The following is a 22425-nucleotide window of genomic DNA, read 5'->3' as shown; positions in this document are numbered from 1 at the left end:
ATGTGCCTGAAGTCCCAGATGCTCAGGAGGCTGAAGCAGGAGAATTGCTCATCAAGCTGTAAATTATAGTCTGTTCATTTTTCTGTATATATATTATAATTCAATTAATAACAATAAGATAGTTTATATTACCAAAATATAGCAAATTAGATAAAATTAGCAAATTCCTAGAAAAATATAATGTATTAGAATGTACACGAGAAGAAACAGAATATCTGAATAGACCTGTATCTTTTAAATAAATTGCATTTGTAATTAAAATCTTCCCACAAGAAGAACAGAGGCAAATTATGTACTATTCATGTTTAACCAGTATATTGTGCCAAACAATTGAGGAAAAAACAATGCCAGTTGTAACAATTTTATGCTTAAACGCACATTCTGCCAGTTTGCCTTTTAATCCAGGGCAGGGGAGAATTGATCTACAGTTTCCAGTCTTCTGCTGATAAATATTTGTCCTTGGGGCGTTAACTCCCTCGCATTTTCAGGTTGTCAATGTGTAAGTGGTTATTGGTCAGGAGGTTCTCACAGGTCGGAGAAGCCATGGGGTAGAAGGTGAAATATATGCGGGGAGGTGCTGTCACGTTACACCTGCATGAAACTGGTCGCTGCTCCTTTCTTTCTTTTGATTGGACAGTGTAGTCCGTTCTATGTCACCACAAGAGAGACTCCAGAAGAATTGAGCCTCAGTTGTCCCCACCACATTTCTGTTTGCTTTTGTTATTTCCTAGTTTCATTTTCCCCAGTTTCTTCTGTTACCTGAGATCACTTCCTAAATAAATCAACTGCATGCAGCCAATAAGCTAAGACACCAATTTCCAAACACTTTGGGAAAATTAGAGACATTCAACACTTTTCAATGAGGCCCATACAACTTTGATACTAAAACCTGACAAGGATGTTTTGAGAAAGGAAACTTATACCCGAGTCTCATTTATGAATATATGAACTTATATGAATATATATATTCATGAATATATGTGCACACATACTATAGTCACAGATAAATATTTAGCAAATCATATCTGACAATATGTCATTAGATTATTTACAATCATTCATAAATATATCCATAATGTAAATATCTATGTATTTTTGAATTATGAGAAAATGCTATGACATTTAGGCAAACAGTACTCTGAATAGAATTCTCTGTTGTGGTCCATTGGTATGTCTTACATCTTCTCTTTCTGCATCTCTGTATCTGTCCTGGGTTTGTGCATCACACAAGGTTTCTTACAGAAGCAGATGGTTCACCTTATTCTGTAGTGTTGCCTTTTGGAAGACCTCAGCTCTGCTAACAGCACAGAGGATCGCACTGTAACATAGAAAGTAGAAAATGTGTGCATCTCTGAAATGTACTTATTATTAAAACTCATCTATTTTTTAGAAGCTGATTTGAAAAAAAAAAAGAGAAGCTTCTAAATTACCCTTTACCCTTAGCTATCAAAGTTATCACCATTTAAGTATTGTAAAAATATATATAGATTTTGTATGTGTAGCAAACAGCATTGCATTTCTTTCTGTGCCATGTGCTGCAAAGTGAAGCATGTTGAGCATGATGAGGCATGGCACTATCATTTCCAGGAAAACATACTTTAATGACATTGAAGTGCATATAGTCTTATGGAAGCTAACTGCAGCTTTGGCCAAGAATGGACTGCAGCCCTTCTGTGCAAACAACAATGAGATACTGAGGACAAACTTAAAACTGCTGAAGAATATTACTTTTCAAGTCCCAGACCTATGTATGGTTTGTTACGTACTCATCAATGAAAGCCAAGGGGACCAGGGAAGGGAAATAGGAACTTAAGTTATTGCTGCTCGCCCTTTCTTCACTAATTGGATTAGAGAGCATTACAAACTATGATTAAAAAGTTTATACTTGCTTCATTGCATCTTTTCTCTCAATGTGTATTTAGGAAAACCTGTTATTTTAAAATATTTTTAACAAATTGCAGTTTCATCCAAGTAATATTTTCTTGTTATATAGTGCCACAGAAATTCTGAGTATTGATCAGCCTTTAAAGTGAAAGTATCTTTTTTCATTGCTTCATTTTATTACTTGTTTTTGTTTGTTTGTTTTTTAAGATGGAGTCTTACTCTGTTGCCCAGGCTGGAGTGCAGGGGCATGACTTCCGCTCATGTCAACCTCTACCTCCCAGGTTCAAGCAATTCTCCTACCTCAGCCTCCCGAGTAGCTGGAACTACAGGCGTGCACTACCATGCCTGGCTAATTTTTTATTTTTAGTAGAGATGGAGGGTCTCACTCACCATGTTGGCCAGGCTTGTCTGGAACTCCTGACCTCAAGTGATCGGCCTGCCTTGGCATGAGCTACCACACCCAGCGAGAACTTTAATTAACAAAATTATCATATGTGAAAAGAAATATTCATGCAAGAAAATATAGAGAAAGCAAAAATATAATGTGTGAAAATGTCTAAAATCCCACTTGCTTAGAAATAGCTATTAAATGTTTTGGGGGTATGCATGTCTATAAATGTGTCTGTGTGCATCTATCTACTCTATCTACCTCCCTCCCTCCCTCCCTCCCTCCCTCCCTCCCTCCCTCTGTCTTGTTTAGACATAAATTTATAAAAATTGGATGGTACTATACTTTTTGAGTTTAAAAAAGTTTATTTAGAATTTAAATGTTATGAAAGATTGTAAAAGTTCAAAGCGCACGTGTGCACGCACACGCGCACACACACACACACTCACACCCTTTATCCAAATTTTTATTTTGTCTCACCATTTGTTCTCTCTGTTTTTCACACACAGACACCTCTTTTATTGTGTCTAGACTTCCAACTGGTTTTGTTAAAGCCAGGTTATAGAGAAAGTCACTCATGTTTTATTCTAGGACTTGTATAGTTTTATAGTTTTCATTTAGATATCTACTTCATTTGTAGTTTATTCTTATGTATGTTGTATGGAATTCATCTTATTTTTCTAATTGTCCTAACAATTAATATGTGTCAATCTTTGCCGAGTGATTTGCAATACTATCTTGATTATATATTGAATTTCTACATGTATTTGGGTCTATTCTGGATTTTCTATTCTATTTCATTAATCTGTCTATTCACTTGCCAGTACCTGTTTTGATATAGATGCTTTGTAATATGTTTTAATTTCTGGTAGTCCCCACTCAGAGATAGTCTCCACTCAGCTCTGTATTTCCAGCATTTTCCCAGTGATTCTTGCATGTTCATATTTCCTTATAAGCTTTATTAACAACTTGTTTAAGTTCACTAAAATACTTGTTGGTATCTTTATTAAGACTATATTAAAATTATAAATAAAATTAGGTAGAACTATCATCTAACATATCAACCAAGGATATGGAACTTGTTCGGGTCAGCTGTCTCTTGGGAGTGCTTATAGTTTTCTTTGTATAGGCTTTGAACATTTTCCTTTCATTAGGTCTTTTAATTGGTTATTTGTAGATATAAAGCTATTTGTTTTTGCATGTTATTTCCTGATGCCTTGATATTGTTTTAGTGTGTACTTCCCTTTTCATTGTACACTGTATAACAGGTTTAGCATTTCTAGTTAGACATTTTTATTTTCTAGTTTTGTTTTTAATTTCACTTGGGACTGGTATCAGTTTTTCATATTTCTGCTTTATAGAAGCTACTGCTGTTTTCTTGGTGCTCTAAATATCCTTTTTTTGTGTGAAAGTTCTATTTGCATTGGAAAGAAAATATCTAACGTCAGGATAGTAATATTTGATATATATCCAAAATATTTACCTCATTGATTATATAGCAATTAAAATGAGCTACGGTGACACCCACATAAAGTGAAACTTACATAATTATGAAGAAAAATGCAGACACACTATGAGTGTTAGTCGATGAACCTCTCTTCTCCCTTAGAATCTGTCTGTTGGGGGCCTTTTTGGCTTTCTTGGGCACCAGACTACAAGTCATTGTGGTTCTGGGAAGTGTCTCTGGGTGTAGCCAGAAATTATTTTAACTGTATTCAGAAAAAACTCTCAAATTGGACCATGGATTGATAGAACCTTGTAGGTAGGTCCTTTTGAACCAATACACACCCAGTGGTTGTAACTGATGACGGCAAGTATTGTGGGAAACAGATACTGTAAGTTCCCAGTGGAGTGTATAATTTAGATAGGCAGTATGGTTTCCAAATATGCAGCTCCACAGAAGGGCATTCTATCTGGAAAGAATGTTTTATGATTTAATGATGGGGGTGGGGAAAGGATAGGATGCAAACTGTAAGAGACATGAAACTCGTAATTAGCCCTTTTCAGTCTTTTTCCTCCCTCTATACCTTCCTCTGGGTAACCGGGCTACCAAATTTACAAGTGGCAAAAGTAGTGGGGAGAGAGGCTAGAAGACTCTAACTGGTGCTTCTTTTTTGCCCAACTTTGCATTGTGGATCTGGTAGATTGTGGATAGTTGTGATGATCATAGATACAAGGTGATAACTGCCATGGTATCCCTGGCATAGCTCACATGTCAGGAAGCGAGAGGGATGTTCTAGAATGGTACAGTGTGTAAGGAAGAAACACTGAGCCACCTAGAAATGAACATGTCCAGTTGGTGTGGATTAGACATGGTGAGGATTGGAAAAAGGGTGAAGAGATTGCTTCAGGGAATTGTTGCACCACTCACTTTGTGGAAAGGGAGCAGCAACCCCAGCTTGTAGGAAAGAAACACCTTAGACCCTGGGAGATCAGGAGTGAGGGAAGTAACATTACCCTCTCTTACATTCAATATCTCTGGAAGGATGCGTAGGAAGGCAGTGAAGAGGGAACAATGTCTTTATTCTTTTGCACCTGCTGAATTTTGAACTAAGTGACTATTTTATAAAACATTGACCTAAACCTCAAACTAAAATTTAGAAATTAAACAGTCCTAGTCATAATGTTAGGGCACTACGTAAGGACATAGAATATAAAGTACTCAATAAAAACAAGTTAATTTTCTTTTAAAGTGATGTATACTTAGGTCATACAATTTTCGGGTATGAAATTGTTTTAAAGATGTATATATACAAGAATAGTGCAAGCTGTTAAGTTAACTTTTATTGAATACAACTGATGAAGTTAACAGACAAATATATTTTAATAATATAACAAAAAGTTATAATTGTTACGGTATTATCTGCATTTTCAAGGGTTTTTAAGTCAATGACTTCGCATTTGAATTTTTACTATTTTTGAAATGCAAAATGCACAATCAGTAATACTACATATCTTACAATTTTAAAGTTTTAGTGAAAACATTTGAGTCTCTGCAGGTAAAAGCAATAGTTCTCCTATATCTAAGAAAAAAAATGTATTACTAAAAAAAGTGCCACTGGATTTAGACAATGCCATTCCAACTGTTTTCTTTTTGGGGAGGAGGATAAAAGTTCATAATAGTATAGAACTAGTCATTTTCATTATACTAGTAAAGAACTAGTAATTTGCATTATGCTGTGTAATAAGCACAAGAGTGCTTATTTATAGTAGATATTAACTGTAATAACTCCTCAGAAAAGATCCAAACAGTGACTTGTGACAAGCTGTTCAGTCACTAATGAAAATAGTCCAGAGTTCTTTAAAAAGTGCAATCTTGAAATAAGATAAACTTAAGTCTACCAATACCAAGAAATAGTTTTAGGGACTTCATATAAATAGAATAACCTGTCTCTTTTATTTGTAAAATAGGTTTCTACCTGCTCTAAGGAGGGGAATAGTGCTGATGGCAAAGTTTGCCAACAAGTATGTTTCTAGCAGGTGAAATCCTGGTATGCATTACTATAAGATGCATCTTTTACAGAAAGAAAACATGCTTCTTAGATGTATACAACACTTTTCAGGCACTTGACCTCACTTGGTAGCTAAGTTGGTGTTCAGATGTTTGTTTAATGGAAAAACATTAAATTACATATTGGCTTCAAGCCATGTTTCCATAGAACATCCATGTTTCATAAGCGAAATCCATATATTCCCTGCCAAAATCAATTACTGATGCCATACACCCAATTCAGAGAAAAAAAATTTAATAGATTGAATTGTCTTCATTTTTAAGGTTTTCCACCATACGTTTTTCTTAAATCTTTGTTGACTTGTCTGAATGCTAGCAGAAAGAAGCCTTGAAAACTATGAAGTATTATGGCAAAATGACATTAAAATGAGAACTGCTGATCAGTATGATATACTGTTCATGGAAATATGCTTATATTTCCACTCTTACACTGCTTAAGAGCCATATTTTCCCATAGTAAATGTGTTCCTAGTTCATATTATAGAATTCCCATGTAAACATTTCAATGTACCCAAAAGAGCATTATTAATTTATCTATTATCCCTAAATATGTTTGGTGAACTTCTACATTAATGGCTGGCTCCAAAACTGTCTTTGGGGTCCATGCCAAAGGAATGCTTTCAGATATATCCTAAGGACAGGATTCTAAGATGGGACTGCCGGATTCTATTCTAAAATGAAAAAAATACGGCAAGATTCCAGTCTGGATGCTACTGTTTCCATTTTTTTTTTTTTTTGATTATTTAGCACGTAGTTTAAGTGTGCTGACATTAAGGATTTTTTTTATATGCATGTATCATGGTATTACAATTTGGGAAAATTTTGCAATATATTTTCAGGCAATTAGCTTTGAAATAATGTAATTTCAACTCTTAGCACAAACAGTCCTGAGAACAATGCATTCAAATTTACAGCTCAACTAGAAATAATCGAATTGAGAAACCTTAAAGTACAAAAACAAGTTCTGCAAAAGTTGTAAATTAAAAAAAAAGTTACCAACAGTCGAGGCACTACCAGACTACAGTACTTTTAAGAGCTGGTACTTTGGAAAAAAGAACATACAAAGCTATATGTGCACATGTGCACACGCAAACTGTGTTGTAATAAAAAGTTGTGTCTCCAATTTTACAGCCTAATCATTTTACTGCAGTGTCTCCTATTATGCTCTAACTGCAGGAGAGTTCTGGTAATTAACAGAAAGCACTGGGAGATTTGTATCATTAAGGGAAAGAGGGCAACAATTTCTTCAATTGACTGACAGCCCTTGGAAGGGAGCACGGAAAGAATCAAGAATCATAATCGTTTATGATGCGAATGCTCACAGTAGCAATGAGATGATCTCTGCTGCAGCAAATAAGGTGTAACAAAATCCTCACAGTACAAATAAAATGTTCTAAAAAGAAGCAAATATTCAACCTGTTAATATACATTGGCGAAATGTATACAGATAAAAATGAATGGCTTATCACTGTACAGTCTATCAACACGACAGTCCACATTCTATACATGTTAACTCATGATATTTAATATTTGCTACAAAAAGTACAACAAATACTGGGAATCAACTTTAACATTTCTGATGTCTAAAAAGAATGAAGTGACTTCTGTTCTATGTTAAAAAATACATGTTCCCTGCTTCCTTTTAAGATAATTTATAAAGCTTTACTAAATGAAATATTTTGTTCTAGAGAAACATCTATTGACTTATGTGAAAATAAAGTCCCATATCTTTAAAATCTATACTTACATATCAAGAGTATTTACACTGCATATATTACTTAAAATGAAAATATTTATGCATAAATAGTTTTTGCCATTCAAAGTATGAAGATAGAGATGCATTATTATAATTATTTGTACAGCCTTACATCACAATTGAAAATATATTTATGTGAAGTTTGACAAGTTAGGAAGAACAGGGGCATGCTAATCGAGAGTTAATACTAAATCATAACACCAGCATGGTTAAGAGGGGCTACAAGAATGACCTGCAAGCAGCACAGGCTAATAATTTTCAGGAATTCCTATGAGTAACAGTGCTAACCAGTAGCAAGGAAGATACACATTACAGAGTACTAATAAACTAGAGCAGTGTGTAGTAGGTACTTAAATAGAACACTGGAAAGAATGTAGCCTAATTTTTAATTGTGCTTTAGATGGGCAAAAGCTCAAATGATACACTAAAAACGATTAACTACAACCTCACTCTCTTGTGCTTTAGAAATTTCCTTTTTGCATTTCTCTTAAAGTATCTTGCTTCTTCTCCAAATGGGTTTGCTGAGGCTAAGACAAGATTTAAAAGTGTGTACAAATTCAGCAACTAAAACTTGGGATCTTCTGTTACTAATGCTATTTCCAGTCACAGATTAGGTCAGTTACACGATCCTATATGATATCTTTTCCTTTAGAAGATAGGAACAAAGGGGTTTTTAGAGGGAAGGCATGATGGGAGAGGTCTAAGAGCCAGTCTTAGAGAATTAAGGTATTTTGGAGATAGTAATTTTGTTCTGTTTTGCTCCAATATGATGATTGTTATTGAGTCAAACCCTGTAACAATGTCTAAAATTCTGGAAGTAATATACATAGGACTCAAAAGATTAAATAGAAATGCAGTGGTGTCACCTAAAATACCTTTTAAAATAGTTCAGTTTATAGAATTGTTAGTTATATTTCACACCAGCAACTGAATTGTCACGCAACAGTCAGAAAAAAATGCATATACTTAAAGTAAGTTAAATAATAATATTCATATACAGTAATATTGCTTCCGTGATTCACTTTCAATTCACTTTAGAAAAAAAGTACATAAAATTAACAAAACTTCCCAAATTCCAAATCAATTTAAGTAATTCTCAGTTTTTGTTTAGTATCTTAATGTCAAAAAATCTATGCTTAAAAATGCTTGGAAAGGGGCCCGGTGTGGTGGCTCATGCCTGTAAAGTGCTGGCACTTTGGGAGGCCAATGCAGGTGGATCACCTGAGGTCAGGAGTTCAAGACCAGCCTGGACAACATGGTGAAACCCCATCTCTACTAAAAATACAAACAAACAAAAAAAATTAGCTGGGCGTGGTGTGCACATGTAGTTCCAGCTACTTGGGAGGCTGAGGCAAGAGAATTGCTTGAACGTGTGGTGCAGAGGCTGCTGTAAGCTGAGACTGTACTCCAGCCTGGATAATAGAGTAAGACTCAGTCTCAAAAAAAAAAAAGTTGGTAGTATTTACTGATAAATAGTAATATTTATTCAACATGGTTGGAAAAAAAAATGCGTTGCGTAGTATCCTGTAAAGCAGATCACTCCTTTAAATGTTGGGGGCAAAGTTAAAAGCAAAAACAACTGAAAAGCAACTTTTCATTTTTATATTAACTTACAAAGTCCTCCCATAAAAACGTATAGCATTAATCAACCTTCTTTGCCACTTTTGTGTCTTCCTTTAATATGCGTTCCTCACTTTCACCCAACAGTTCAGTGCCTTTCTGCCAACCGTAAGAAGGGACTAAAACCACCATATATGGTTACATCAAGTCTGCCAATAATTTGGTACACTGTATGACCAAAGTAATCACGTGGCTGCATGTGGCCACCAAAATAACTGACATTTTTTGATAATGTGGTTTTTGTTTAAGGATTTGTGTTTGCCCTACACAGGCTGAAACTGTAACAATTCCAATATATAATCAGTTCATTTTATATTAAATCTGTAATTAATGCAGAGCAGTTCAACTTACATGTGGTATTTCAATACCACTTTATGCTACATTGTTTGATTTAAAACCCTGGTTTATCATTTAACTAAAACACAGGAATGATTTGCTCAGACAAATCACATCTGCTGAAGCTATCTTGTTTGTTTCTTGGACTGACATACTGAAAATCACAGGAATATTATAGGAAACATACCTACAAAATTCAAAAAAAATTTTTATCAATTGCCTGTAAAACTAACCCACCACAATCTGAAAACAATTAAAAAAAGAAATGAGGTTGCTTATGAAGGCTATAGCTTTGGTGACAACTTAGAACCCAACTTTAGATCTGCAGTTGATTCAGACCTAAACGGTGTTCATGCTTGATGTTCCCATTTATTTGCAGGGTTTTATGGCTACAGCATATTCTTCACTCATTGCACACATGACAGACACCTAGAAGCAAAAAGGCAGGCAACAAGTTATTCAGAAGACAAGACATATAAAAGATTTAACTAGTTCGTCATATATTGTATATTTGTGTATATTTTGTACATACAGACTTTTGAAAGGGGTACTCCAAAACAAGCTACTTTCTTTACAGTTTTCTAAAGCAGAATTTCTTAAATAGTAGTAAGACAACTTCCATGGAACAAAGAATAAGAACTATAAATGTTTCAATACTTACTACATGTTACCTTACTACATGTAGTATCCTGTAAAGCGGATCACTCCTTTAAATGTTGGGGGCAAAGTTAAAAGCAAAAACAACTGAAAAGCAACTTTTCATTTTTATATTAACTTACAAAGTCCTCCCATAAAAACGTATAGTAGCATTAATCAACCTTCTGAAAGTTGTAACAAAACACAGAATAAATCTCCTTCACTCTTTAACAATCCAGTAGCATCATTTCTTACCCTTAAAAATAGCTCAGGGCTGGGCACCTTGGCTCACGCCTGTAATCCCAACACTTTTGGAAGGCCAAGGTGGGCAGATCACCTGAGGTCAGGAGGAGTTCGAGACCAGCTTGGCCGACATGTTGAAACTCAGTGTCTATTAAAAATACAAAAATCAGTCGAATGTGGTGGCACACAGCTGTAATCCCAGCTATTAAGGAGGCTGAGGGGTGAATCACTTGAACCCAGGAAGCGAAGGCTGCAGTGAACTGAGATCATGCCACTGCATTCCAGCCTAGGTGATGGAGGGAGACTCCATCTCACACACAAAAAAAAAAGCTCAGGTGCAGAGCGTGGAAAACAAAGTTGGGTTTGAGAATGTTAATGTAGCAAAAATGAACTTTGATACTTTCTTTGGTAATGAGTCTCCAAGGGTTTTATGGAAAACCTGCCTTAGAGATCATTCTCGACATTTTAGCAATATTTTTAAACCACATTCCATATGTAGAATTTTATGTTAACTAGTTGAGGCCAAAGTTTTTATAAAATGGTTTTCAAAAATAATCTTTAAGTCTTTACCTGTACATCTTCACCTGCATTGTATTTTCCTTCTATTTCTTTGCCTAGTTCACCTTCTGGCAGTTTAAGATCCTCACGAACTTCACCAGTTTCTGTCAGCAGGGAAAGGTAACCATCTTGAATGCATATCAGCTATTAGAAGAAATTATATCATTTGTACTGATTAGATTACATCCACTTCTTTGTAATGTTTACACAGTTAAATTGTAATCGACATTAATTTGTATAAGTACACAGTAATACATTAATATTCTTGGTATTTTAAAATGTTAAAAATACAAAAAATATAAAATACCTACAGAATGGAAGTGTAAGTTTACTCTTCCCAATACTTTCCATCCCCAATCTCTGTGCATTTAAACAGTTTAGGCTTCTTTACAGTGTATTCCATTTATTTTCACAAAATAAATATAGTTGCTTTTTTAAAAAAAGAAATTGGGATACTGTAAGCATTTTACAGTGAACCGTTTTGACTTAATAGTATGTCTTAGAAATACTTTCTAACCAGAAAATATAGACCTAACTTAGTTGATTTAACTACCACATATCTGCATGGACATACTATAACTGATTTAACCAATTTCACATTACTGGGCATAAAAGTTACTTTTGCTATTACAAACAACACATTTTTTAATTTGAATATGAGCAAAATTAGGTAGAAAATTTTTGGTCTTCAGCTCACTGCCAACAACAACAAAAACAACAAAATCCACTAGCCTATTGATAACATTAGTGAAAAAAAAAACCCAGTCATCAACCCAACCTGCAAAAAAGCACGGTTTTGATATCACTGAACTTCTTATTTACTACAGGAATGAGGAGACAACCAGCCTCCACTCATGTAAAACGTGCTTTGCTTCCCCTTTACCTTCCTCCATGATTTTAAGTTTCCTGAGGCCTCTCCAGCCATGTGAAATTGTGAGTCAATTAAATCTCTTTTCTTGCCAGGTGCAGTGGCTCACACCTGTAATTCTAGCACTTTGGGAGGCCAAGGTGGGTGGATCATCTGAGGTTGGGAATTTGAGAGCAGCTTGACCAACATGGTGAAACCCCATCTGTACTAAAAATACAAAATTAGCTGGGCATGGTGGTGCATGCCTGTAATCCCAGCTACTTGGGAGGCTGAGGCAGGAGAATCGCTTGAACTCAGGAGGCAGAGGTTATAGTGAGCAGAGATCCTGCCACTGCACTCCAGCGTGGGCAACAAGAGTGAAACTCTGTCTCAAAAAAAAAAAAAATCTCTTTCTTTATAAGTTACCCAGTTTCAGGTAGTTCTTTATAGCAATATGAAATCTTTTTAATTGAATGATTTATTAAAAAATCTTAAGTTCTCTAGAAAAGTTGCAATAATGCTATGACATCCCATATCTTTTACCTAGATACATCCATTAACATTTAATCACGTGCACTTTTTTCTCTGTATGTACATCCAATATATATAATATCTATCATATACATTCTTATTTTTACAGAACCATTGAGAGTAAGCTCCAAAGATCATGACTCTTCAGCAATAAATGCTTCAGTGCAACAATCATGACTTTTTAGCAATTAAAACTTCAGTGTGTTTTTCTCAAGAACAAGGATATATTCTTAGGTAACGATTTATTTTTCAAAATCAGGAAATATTGATAACCTATTATTCAATATATAGTCCATATTTAAATTTGCAAATTGTCCTAATATTGTCCTTGATAGCAACTTATTTCCCTAACTCCAAGATCATAGCTTGTATTTATTTGGCTATAACGTCAGTTTAGTCTCTTAATTCTAACAGTTCCCCCACCCTTTACGTTTCATGGCATTGACTTTTTTTTGGGCGGGGTTGTTTTTTTTTTTGAGACCAGGTCTTGCTCTGTCAGCCAGGCAGGAGTGTGGTGGTGTGATCATGACTTGCTGCAGCCTCAACCTCCAGGGCTCAAGTGATCTACCCACCTTAGCCTCCCAGGTCACTGGGACCACAGCATACAACCACTATGCCTGTCGTTGTTGTTCTCTTTTTAATTTTTAATTTTAGATACAGGGTCTTCTTGTGTTGCCCAGGCTGATCTTAAACTCCTGGGGGGGGGGGGTTCACTGTTTTAAAGAATGTTCCTCAGTTTGGGTTTGTCTCACTGTTTCCTCATGATTCAGGTAATGCATTTTTGAAAGGAATACTATATAAATGATTGCCCTCAGAGTATCATTATCAGGAGCCAAATGTCAATTCATCCCATTACAAGTGATGCCAACTTTGATAAGTTGACTAAGGTAGTTATCTGCCAGATTTTTCCACTCCAAAGGTACACTTTCCCCCTTTGTAATTTGCAAGCTTAAAAAAAAAGCCAACAGTATCATTGTCAAATCCCCAAGCATATTTTTGTGTAAATGTTACCATCTTCTCTCAAAGGCCTCTCTGACTCCATAGAGTTGGAAGGTGGGGATGGTAAGGAGATTGTTATAAGCCAACTCTAAATACCTCCTTCTGGTCCTTTACCTTTAAACAAACCTAATGACTTGATTACTTTGCGATGTTTTTGAACAATTTTTTTTTTTTTGGTAGAAAGTAATTATTGTTAGTAGCAAGTAGGGAGACAGCAGAGGTCAGAGTCAAAATAGAGATGTTAGGCATGTGGAGGTATACCAAGCTCCTGAGCAGTATATGAGATTATAATGCTATCAGAATGTGCTATTTTTGGCCAATCATGGTGGCTCACACCTGTAATCCCAGCACTTTGGGAGGCCAAGGCCAGCAGATCATTTGAGGTCAGGAGTTTGAGAACAGCCTGACCAATATGGCATAACCTCATCTCTACTAAAAATACAAAAATTAGCCAGGTGTGATGGCACCTGTAGTCCTAGCTACTTGGAAGGCTGAGGCAAGCGAATCACTTGAACCCAGGAAGCAGAGACTGTAGTGAGCTGAGATGATACCACCGCACTTTAGCCTGGGTGGCAGAACAAGACTCCATCCCAAAAAAAAGAAAAGAAAAGAAAAGAAAAAGAATGTGGTATTTTTTATTTCCTGCTAAAAAGAATCTAGGGCTCCTTGGAAAAATGGATAATTCCAGGTCCAGATCAGGAAGTGTGTAAGATGAACCTGGAGTACGCTGTGGCACTAAAAAGCAAGGAGCTATCAAAGAGAATTAACATTAGGCCCATGTCAAAAGGACTCAAGAGCTAACTTGAATAAGCTCCCACTGGCCAAGATGGAACAATGTGAGAATCAATAAGGACAATAACAGCAAAGGGTTGAAACACAAATATGTTTAAATGCTCAAGTTTATAATGAAAAAAAATATGTATTTGGTCATCTTCAGTGGATGCTAGGAACTAATTTATTTTATAAACCGTACGTTAAAAAGAAAGAGTCAAATACACCCACCCACCCCTACGTATGTAGACACTGTCTCTTAAGGTAAACAAACAAAAATTGATGAAGGGAAGTTTCTTTTTATAGAATTATTCTAAGAAAAACAAATGAAGGAATGACAGATCATAATTTTTGTCTCCTCCAATTAACAGATTGAGGCAATGATCACATATCTGATAACAGCCCAAATAGAGAAACAATCAGACTTATTTACCTAATGATCGCACAGAACATTATGGAGTAGTCCTGTTAAAGAAAAGAAAGGAAGAAAATAAAAATCTAAACTTGATCAAGACTCTACCAAGTCTCAGGAAACACAAGGGACAGAGGAACATGTTAAAAAAAACAAAGAAATGCAATTAGCAAAATCCGTACAGTGGGAAAGTGTACAGAAGAAATGATCCAGTATCTTTGTCAAAAAATTGCAGAGAGGAAGGAGAGAGAGAGAGAACCGATCATAATGGTAATTGCTGAAGCGGAGGGATAGGTACACAGGATCCGTTATCCTACATTTTGAACATCTCCATGAAACAGAGAAAAATGCTAACGTATATATGAATTCTAGAAAGAGCACTGTACTGTAACCACTAAGTGCTGGGAGGCACAGTAAGCTAAGGAAGCAAAACATGATCTACAAGGGAGTATGGGGAGATTAGTGGCTGCAGATTCTGTCTTCGATGTTGTCAGTATAGGAAAGAACATTGAAAAGGGAGAATTATCAGGAAACGATTTTGCCTGCATTTGTACTACTAATACATAAGAGAAGGCTGGAGAAGGTATATTATTCCAACAGGTACCTTCTTAGTTCTAATTTCTGAATTTAATTTTGCTCCTCAATCTATTTCAAAACAACTAGACTTGTTTAGGTAACGCATATTCTTTTTTATTTCTTCCTTCTTTTCGCCCAGAGAGTAGCACTCTTGAGCTACTTCTTTAGAGTTGCTGGTCCCTGGTACAGACTGAATGCTTGGTCACTATTATTATAAAGCCTAAGTAAATAATACCACCATCACCTGAAGTGTTATCTGACCCACCAAGCCACACAACTGGGAGAGCACAGCAGCTCTCCATCACTGAGTGGAAGGAGCATATATAAGATCAGCTTGAGAAGGAACTAAAGGTGCAAACAAGTTGTCTAAGGAGTGGTTGAGACTCAGAAAACACCTCCTACCACATTGACACTTGACACTTCTCCCTCAACTCATACCAATGACTTCATGCAGAGTTTCCTATGACCATTTGACTGAGAAAGGAAAATACTCACAATGGTTTCTAGATGGTTATGCATTATACGCAGACATCATTCAGGGGTCAGCGAGAAAGATGGTGGGTTTGGGAAGAACTTCAAGCACTGGACCAGAAAGAAGACAGAACCAGAGGTGTGGATTTGCACTGGTTATGGGCTATGGCCAACAATTTGGCTGGAAGCTTAAGGACAATGAAAGAACAAAATAGGAAAACTGCTGACAGTAAGGTTTGGGGAAGTCGTAGGTTGACAGACCTCTCCAAATAACTAAAGAATGTGACCATATATGAATGCTCAGCAAAGGTAATCTGTAGAGACTAGGCTCTAAAAATTTTGGTGTATGAGATGATTTTTTTCTGTAAATGCCATTTGGCTTCTTTTTTTTTTGAAATGAAGTCTCACTGTCAACAGGCTGTAGTGTAGTGGAGTGATCTTGGTTCACTGCAACCTCTGCCTCCTGGGCTTAAGTGATTCTCCTGCCTCAGTCTCCTGAGTAGCTGGGATTATAGGTGCCTGCCACCACCCCTGGATAACTTTTGTATTTTTAGTAGAGATGGGGTTTCACCATGTTGGCCAGGATGGTCTCAATCTCTTGACCTCGTGATCCTCCTGCCTTGGCCTCCCAAAGTGCTCAGATTACAGGCATGAGCCACCGTGCCCGGCCTCAGCTTCTTTTTGTACTTCCTCAGTCCCTGCTCAGAAATGACACAGGCTTTCTCTCACCAAGACTGATCTGCCTACCGCCACTACTGAACACCTCACAGAGCAGGAGAGTCTTGATATGGCAGAAGAAGAAAAAGAACAGAAGAACAAGTCTTGATATGTTTCCCAGAAGAACACCTGGTCACTTGATTGAATACACTGTACCCTTTCTATCATGGAACAGGCAGCAATTTTTTCTTATTGCAATAGTTTTACTCTACATATGGATTTGCCTTTCTTGCCTGCAGTGCTTCTGCAAAAATCTCATGTAAGTTTACAGAATGCCTCATTCCTGTTATAGTATCTCATACTGCATCACTTCTGACTAGAAAAGTAATTTTACAGGCAAAATAATGAGGCAATGAAACACCCAGATAACTCACTGGTTCATCTGCCTTATTCCAAAACCGCTTCCATCTGTGGACCGGCCTTGTGAAGACTCATATATGGCACTTGCGGCCCAGTACTTTGTTGGCCTGGAGTGTTGTTTTTCGCAGGTTACAATATATTTCAAAATATGGTGCTATTTTTCCCTAGATAGAATACACAGGTCTAGGAACTAAAGTTAGTGGCTCTTATCACGATAACCCTTAATGATCCTGTAACAAATATTTGCTTTTAGTCCTTCCAATATTGGGCCCTACTGGTTTAGAGGCTTTCTATTTCTAGGGAAAGACTGCTCCCATCTGAGAACACAAGGATTCCACGAAACAGGTAAAAATTATAAAAAGACTTTAGGTTCAAGGAATTAACAACCTTAAAATTAAATTAACACATCAACATCCAAAGAATCTACTACTTATTTGAAGAATATGCTAGGATTTAATAGTCACAGTTTGGGCAATTCACTAATAATCCAAAGGCCCACAATATGCACTTTCTGTGTCTGTAGTAATTAGTTTTCTTTCTGGAGAGTGGTCTTCGAATGACAGATAAAACTTTAGTAAATGCAGAAACAGCATCTACTTACTTGTGGTGGGGTGCATATTAACACAGAACTTTCTAAAGAAATAAGAAAGTTATTTCTAAGGCCAAGTGTGGTGGCTCATGCCTGTACTCTAAGCACTTTGGAGACCAAGGCGGGCGGATCACCTGAGGTTGGGAGTTCAAGACCAGCCTGACCAACATGGTGAAACCCTGTCTTAAAAAAAAAAAAAAAAAAAGAAAGAAATATGATTCTAGAGAATACTAAAGCCTGAATAAGCATTTCTATATGAATTTGGGGATTCCCAAAGATGCATCTGGATGTATTTATAATTTACACCATCACTGAGCCCCAGACATCTATAACTATTTTTGGGAGAAGAAATGTAAATGAGCAATTCTAATCCAAGCTAATCTTGAAAGAGAAGTCAGGAGACAATTTTTCTTTCATTCTGAACTTACTTTAAAACACATAAAATTAAAACTATAACTCTTAATACGTTTTCTTTTCTGTTTACTTTTTAATTATTCTAATGAACAGAATACATATTTCTCTTTAGCCAACTGCCCAACTGGCACTCAAAATACTGAATTCAGCGAATATAAAGGATTACACACAGCCAAATAATAAGCAGGAATGTAATCAAGGCAGTTGGATAGGTGAGTGAAGACCACCACAGCACAATATAAAGAAAGGCTCAGAGAAATTTTTTTTTTGAGACAGGGTCCCACTCTGTCACCCAGGCTAGAGTGAAGTGGCATGATAATGGCTCACTGCAGCCTTGACCTCCCCAGGCTCAAGTGATCCTTCCACCTCAGCCTCCTGGGCTGCTGATACTAGCTGTGTTACGCAACCTTGCCTGGCTATTTTTTTTTTTTTTCTGTACTTTATAAAGATGGGGTTTGTTGCCCAGACTGAAGAACTAGCTTTTTCTTTTTTTTTTTTTGAGACAGAGTTTCGTTCTTGTTGCCCAGGCTGGAGTATAATGGCATGATCTCAGCTCACCACAACCTCTGCCTCCTGGGTTCAACTGATTCTCCTGCCTCAGCCTCCTGAGTAGCTGGGATTACAGGCATGCACCACCACACCCAGTTAATATTGTATTTTTAGGTGATCTGCCAGCCTCGGCCTTCCAAAGTGCTGGGATTATAGGCATGAGCCACTGCACTCGGCTGAGAACTAGCTTTTAAAAAAATTAACGGAACTAAGTTTTGTATGCTGACATGAAAATAAAGAGCATAGAAATAATGAGTACTTTCTATGTTGGGCATTGTTGGATTAACCAATGAAACCTCAAAATGATCCCATGAGGCTTTATTATTTACATCTTTGCTTTATAAAGAAAGAAATGGAAGCAAAACAGGTTAAGTAACTTGTCAACCAAGGTCACACAGCTGTTAAGTGCCAAAGTAGAGACTAGGACCAGGCCTGCCTGGCCTGAATCATCCTCTTATCCACTTTGCAGTGTGGAGTACACACCAAGGGCTGGGACAAAGGTGAAGTAAGACATTTGTCTTGGGTGCAAAATTAAAAAGGCATCAAAAAACTCCACAGTGATCAGATAAACACTTTAATGCAGTATTTTAAAAAATTAGAATAAATGCAAAAATCCTATGATAAAATACCAAAATTTTAAATAAAGATGGGAACAGAATTAATTATTTTCTTTGTGCCTTGGGCTCCTATATGGCTTGTCATTGTTACTAGTCCTGTCTTTATTTAAATTTTTGAGCCCGAGGCAAGAACTCCCTCACTTCATTCACTTCACGCTAGTCTAGGACCCAAACATAAATATTCCTTTAAGTCTTGAGCTTCAATCAATGTCTAACTTTATCTCAGTATAACAGTAATTACTGAAATGCTGACACCATCTTTCTGAAATATGCAATAGGCAAAAGCATTCTATATTGAATATTACTGAATATAATGAATATTGAATATTCAACACATTCATATTTTAAGATGAAAAGAGAAACCCAATTTTGACAAAAGAAAATTCTATGCTCAGCTTTGGCCTACTGTATTATCCTTACCACATTCAATAATCACATATACATTTAACAAATGCATTTTGAGCATCTACTACACACCACATCAAATTTGGTGCTCTAACAATAAAGAAATGATAAAGTAGAATTTATACATAGGAAAAGGGGGAAACAGAAGAATACTTGTTGATACATATCCACAAAAGGGGTATATTTTCTCATTTATCCTCATATTATCCTGATTTTGTGATGAGAAAACAGGCTAAGACAGGTTGTATAACTTGTCCAAAATCATCCAACTAGAAAGTGGCAGAACTAGATCCAAACCCAGATCTACCTCATTAAAAAACAAACAAAAAAACAAAAAAAACACTTGCTGTTATATGAAGACAATTCAAATTTCTACAAAGACTTCAAAGCAATCTAGAAAACATTTAGGACAGGTAGGAAAGTGAAAATATAAGTGTTACTAGATTGAAACTCCAAAAATTATGTTTGCAGGTGGACAAACAGCAAAAGAAAATCATTGGGTGCAGCTGATAGCAACATTAAAAAAATCTATATAATACAATAAAAGGTACAGAAAAAAGTCAGTTTAATTTGGATAAAACAAATCTCAGTGTCAACTCTGCATTTTTTACTATGTAAGATGAGCAAAAATGAGTTTGATATATGGTATGCTTGATACAAAAAGTGAAGACTTTCAAGAAAAGCTTTAGCTTTGAGTAATCTGAGCTTCCATATCCTATGAGGTCAATTATTTGGTTACCATCGATATTCCAAACACTAAGATGCTATCATTAAATATGACCTCCCCAATGTATAACTGAAACTTGAGGTTTACATATATAAGTTAGCAAAAGGTCACAGCATGGTCACTAAATATAATTAAACCATTTATATAGTTTTTGTGTTTTCTTTATCATACTCGGTGACCGTGTATTTTATCCTTTATATTTATGGGTTTCAGCTTATTTCCCTACTTAAGAATGTCAAGTTCTGACTCATGTTCATTAACATGAAAAACTTGGTAGGAACATGAATTTCAGTAGTTTCTTGAATGTCTTAAGTCTGATCAGTGAAAAGAAACAAAACATCCAGGAGGGAGCTATCTAAATTAGAAATATTTTACAACAGAGAGGATGGTACTTTTACAAAGCATAGGACTTAGCTGGAATATGCAGTCACTTGGCCTGAGGAACACAATAAGTATTTGACTTTTTAAAAAATGCAAGAATATGAAAAAATAGCAAGCTGGCAATAATCCTATAAAAGGAACACATGTTAAACATCATAATTTCTCCAATTTCTAAGATAGGTGGTGCCTAATACTTGGTTAGAAAAACCTACAAAACCACTCTTGGGTTTTGTCAAATTGCTGTTGATAGTATGAAGTATTTGTACCTTGAAGAAACAAGCAACATTCTAAAGAAAAATCAGTGCTTACTTGGTAATCATTTCTCTTAATATTTGGAACATCCATGTTGTGAGTAGAAGGACAAATATCTTCATATTTTTTGCCCGTGAAAATATCAATTCCAACAAGGTGAACCTAACAGAGGGGAACAGGAAACCTGTTTAATCTCTGCCAAGTATATCACTCATTACACACACAAGAGTACAATACCAACGCTGATTACGACAGGTTCTTTTTCTCCTCCTTCCAAGGTCATCTAATTTTACTTTCTTAAAAAAAAAAAGTAATGGTCATACAATTAAGATGCAGTAACAACTAAAGAGTATCATGACCTGCCAAGACCCAATATAGTCCAGTGATTCAATTATGAGTAGACAAGAAAAATAAAGTGTAGGTTTCTTAGAATTAGTAGAACAGGTTTTCTCATCTGTAAACTGAATAGACCTAGGTCACTACCATTCAAGAAAGTTTCAGTTCCCCGTTAATGAAACATTGTAAGGGTCCAAGAAAGGAATGCTACCTTTAAGTTTTCAAAGTAATAACTGATCACTCAGCAATTGTGGGACAGAAAAAAATAGTGCTTATTACAAAATTTTAAGTATAGTAATCTCATGATCTGCAACAGAATACAAATGAGCAAAATCCCAAGGCCGAAGCCAAAGCCTGAACAGCAAGGGCACTTACCTTGGCATGACCATGCTTTCCAGTTTTGGAAGTTGACATCTCCACTATTTTGCATGGTCGTCCTTTGAGCACCACAAAGCCGTTTTTGCGCAAGGCCGAGCACTGCATAGGGTAAGTGCTGGAAGCCCCAGCATCTCCAGTAGTGAAATCAATTTCGTCCGCCATGGTGGGTTGGGGAGGTGGTAGTTTTTCTGTGTGAACTACACAAAAAGTTTGTGGTTGCTTTTTAACAATGGGTGTGTAGGCAGGGAAACGTCTCATTTCGGACAAGTTATGTGCCAAGCATCATGGGCCTGTTATTTCTGCATGTATAGAACACCCACCCTAGACTAGCGGGCACTCTCTAACTCTGGCCTCTAGAAACTTTTCCAGCTATTGTTTGGGGAGGTGGGATGAGAAGTCGCAGAGGAGCCCGCAGAGGGTGGGGACATCCGCCCTGGGCGCTCCTCCACGCTGGAAACAGCAGGTTCTGGCGCCCATCGCCCCAACGCAGAAGCCGGCGACCTTCCCGCGCCACCCAGCTCTCCGCCGCCGCCCCGAACCCTACTGCGGGGGACCCAGCCCAGGCCGCACGTCCCCGCGAAGGATGCGGAGTAACAGGACCTGGCCGGCAGCACCCGGCCCTCTGCTAACGGGCGCGCACCGCGCCCTCCACCCTTCAGCGCCGCCGCTGCGGCCGCACAAGCGCCTCCTGTTCTGCCGGCATCCCCGGCTCTGCTCGGCTCGGCCCGGCCCGGCCCGGCTCGGCCCCACCAGGGCCTGAGCCCCGGCGGGTCCCGCGCTTGCCTCCGTTCCCCTATCCATTCTTCTTCCTTCCCTCGGTCAGCGCTCGGCTCTGGGCGCCTTCCCCGGCCCTGCCTCGCTCTGGCCCCATCCCCATCAGCTTTTCCCCAGATCCTCACCTTTCAGCTGGCTACGAGCGCCTTTCGCCTGCGCACCCGCGCAGGTCCCCCACAGCTGCGGCGCCGGCGGCGGCGGCGCTGGCGGCCGCGGCAGTTCCAAGAGCCGGGGCGGGGCCGCCACACTTTCCACACCCCAGCCTCCCCGCCCTTACCCGCCCCCACCCCAGCCTTACTTCCGGGATAGGCCCTGGAGCGTCACAGGCACCGCCCCCTCGGGCTACCATTGGCTACCAGGTTCCCGAGGCCCCGCCCAGTCACGTGA

At 37.5% G+C, this 22425-nt stretch overlaps 1 protein-coding gene across 3 annotated transcripts; it reads right to left on the bottom strand.

Moving 5' to 3' along the window:
* Window positions 1–294: 294 nt before the first annotated feature.
* EIF5A2 (eukaryotic translation initiation factor 5A2) lies at window positions 295–22261 on the bottom strand. Of its 3 annotated transcripts, none has more exons than XM_008983462.4 (6): window positions 22164–22261; window positions 21262–21461; window positions 20608–20712; window positions 10945–11076; window positions 9835–9924; window positions 295–1318 (listed from the first exon to the last, which is right to left on the bottom strand). In XM_008983462.4, the coding sequence occupies exons 2-5, from the start codon at window positions 21424–21426 to the stop codon at window positions 9865–9867; spliced, it is 462 nt and encodes a 153-aa protein (XP_008981710.1). In that variant the 5' UTR covers window positions 21427–21461; window positions 22164–22261; the 3' UTR covers window positions 295–1318; window positions 9835–9864. The 3 variants fall into 3 exon arrangements, with proteins under 3 accessions (XP_008981710.1, XP_035134727.1, XP_078209974.1); XM_035278836.3 differs by lacking the exon at window positions 295–1318 and adding an exon at window positions 5035–7176; XM_078353848.1 differs by lacking the exon at window positions 295–1318 and having other exon boundaries at window positions 7287–9924.
* Between the last annotated feature and the right edge of the window lie 164 nt (window positions 22262–22425).

Source organism: Callithrix jacchus, chromosome 17, assembly GCF_049354715.1.
Source record: "Callithrix jacchus isolate 240 chromosome 17, calJac240_pri, whole genome shotgun sequence".
NCBI lineage: Eukaryota > Metazoa > Chordata > Mammalia > Primates > Cebidae > Callithrix > Callithrix jacchus.
Note: the sequence above shows the minus strand (reverse complement) of the source record. Positions and strands in the feature narration are given on the sequence as shown.

Bases quoted from the DNA above. Each gene is read 5' to 3' on its own strand.
- EIF5A2 (XM_008983462.4), bottom strand. From the start codon at position 21,426: ATGGCGGACGAAATTGATTTCACTACTGGAGATGCTGGGGCTTCCAGC. The intron at 20,713-21,261 runs GTAAGTGCCCTT...CCCCTCTGTTAG, and splicing joins GAAAGCATGGTCATGCCAAG to GTTCACCTTGTTGGAATTGA. The intron at 11,077-20,607 runs GTAAGCACTGAT...TTCTTCTAATAG, and splicing joins TTAAGAGAAATGATTACCAA to CTGATATGCATTCAAGATGG.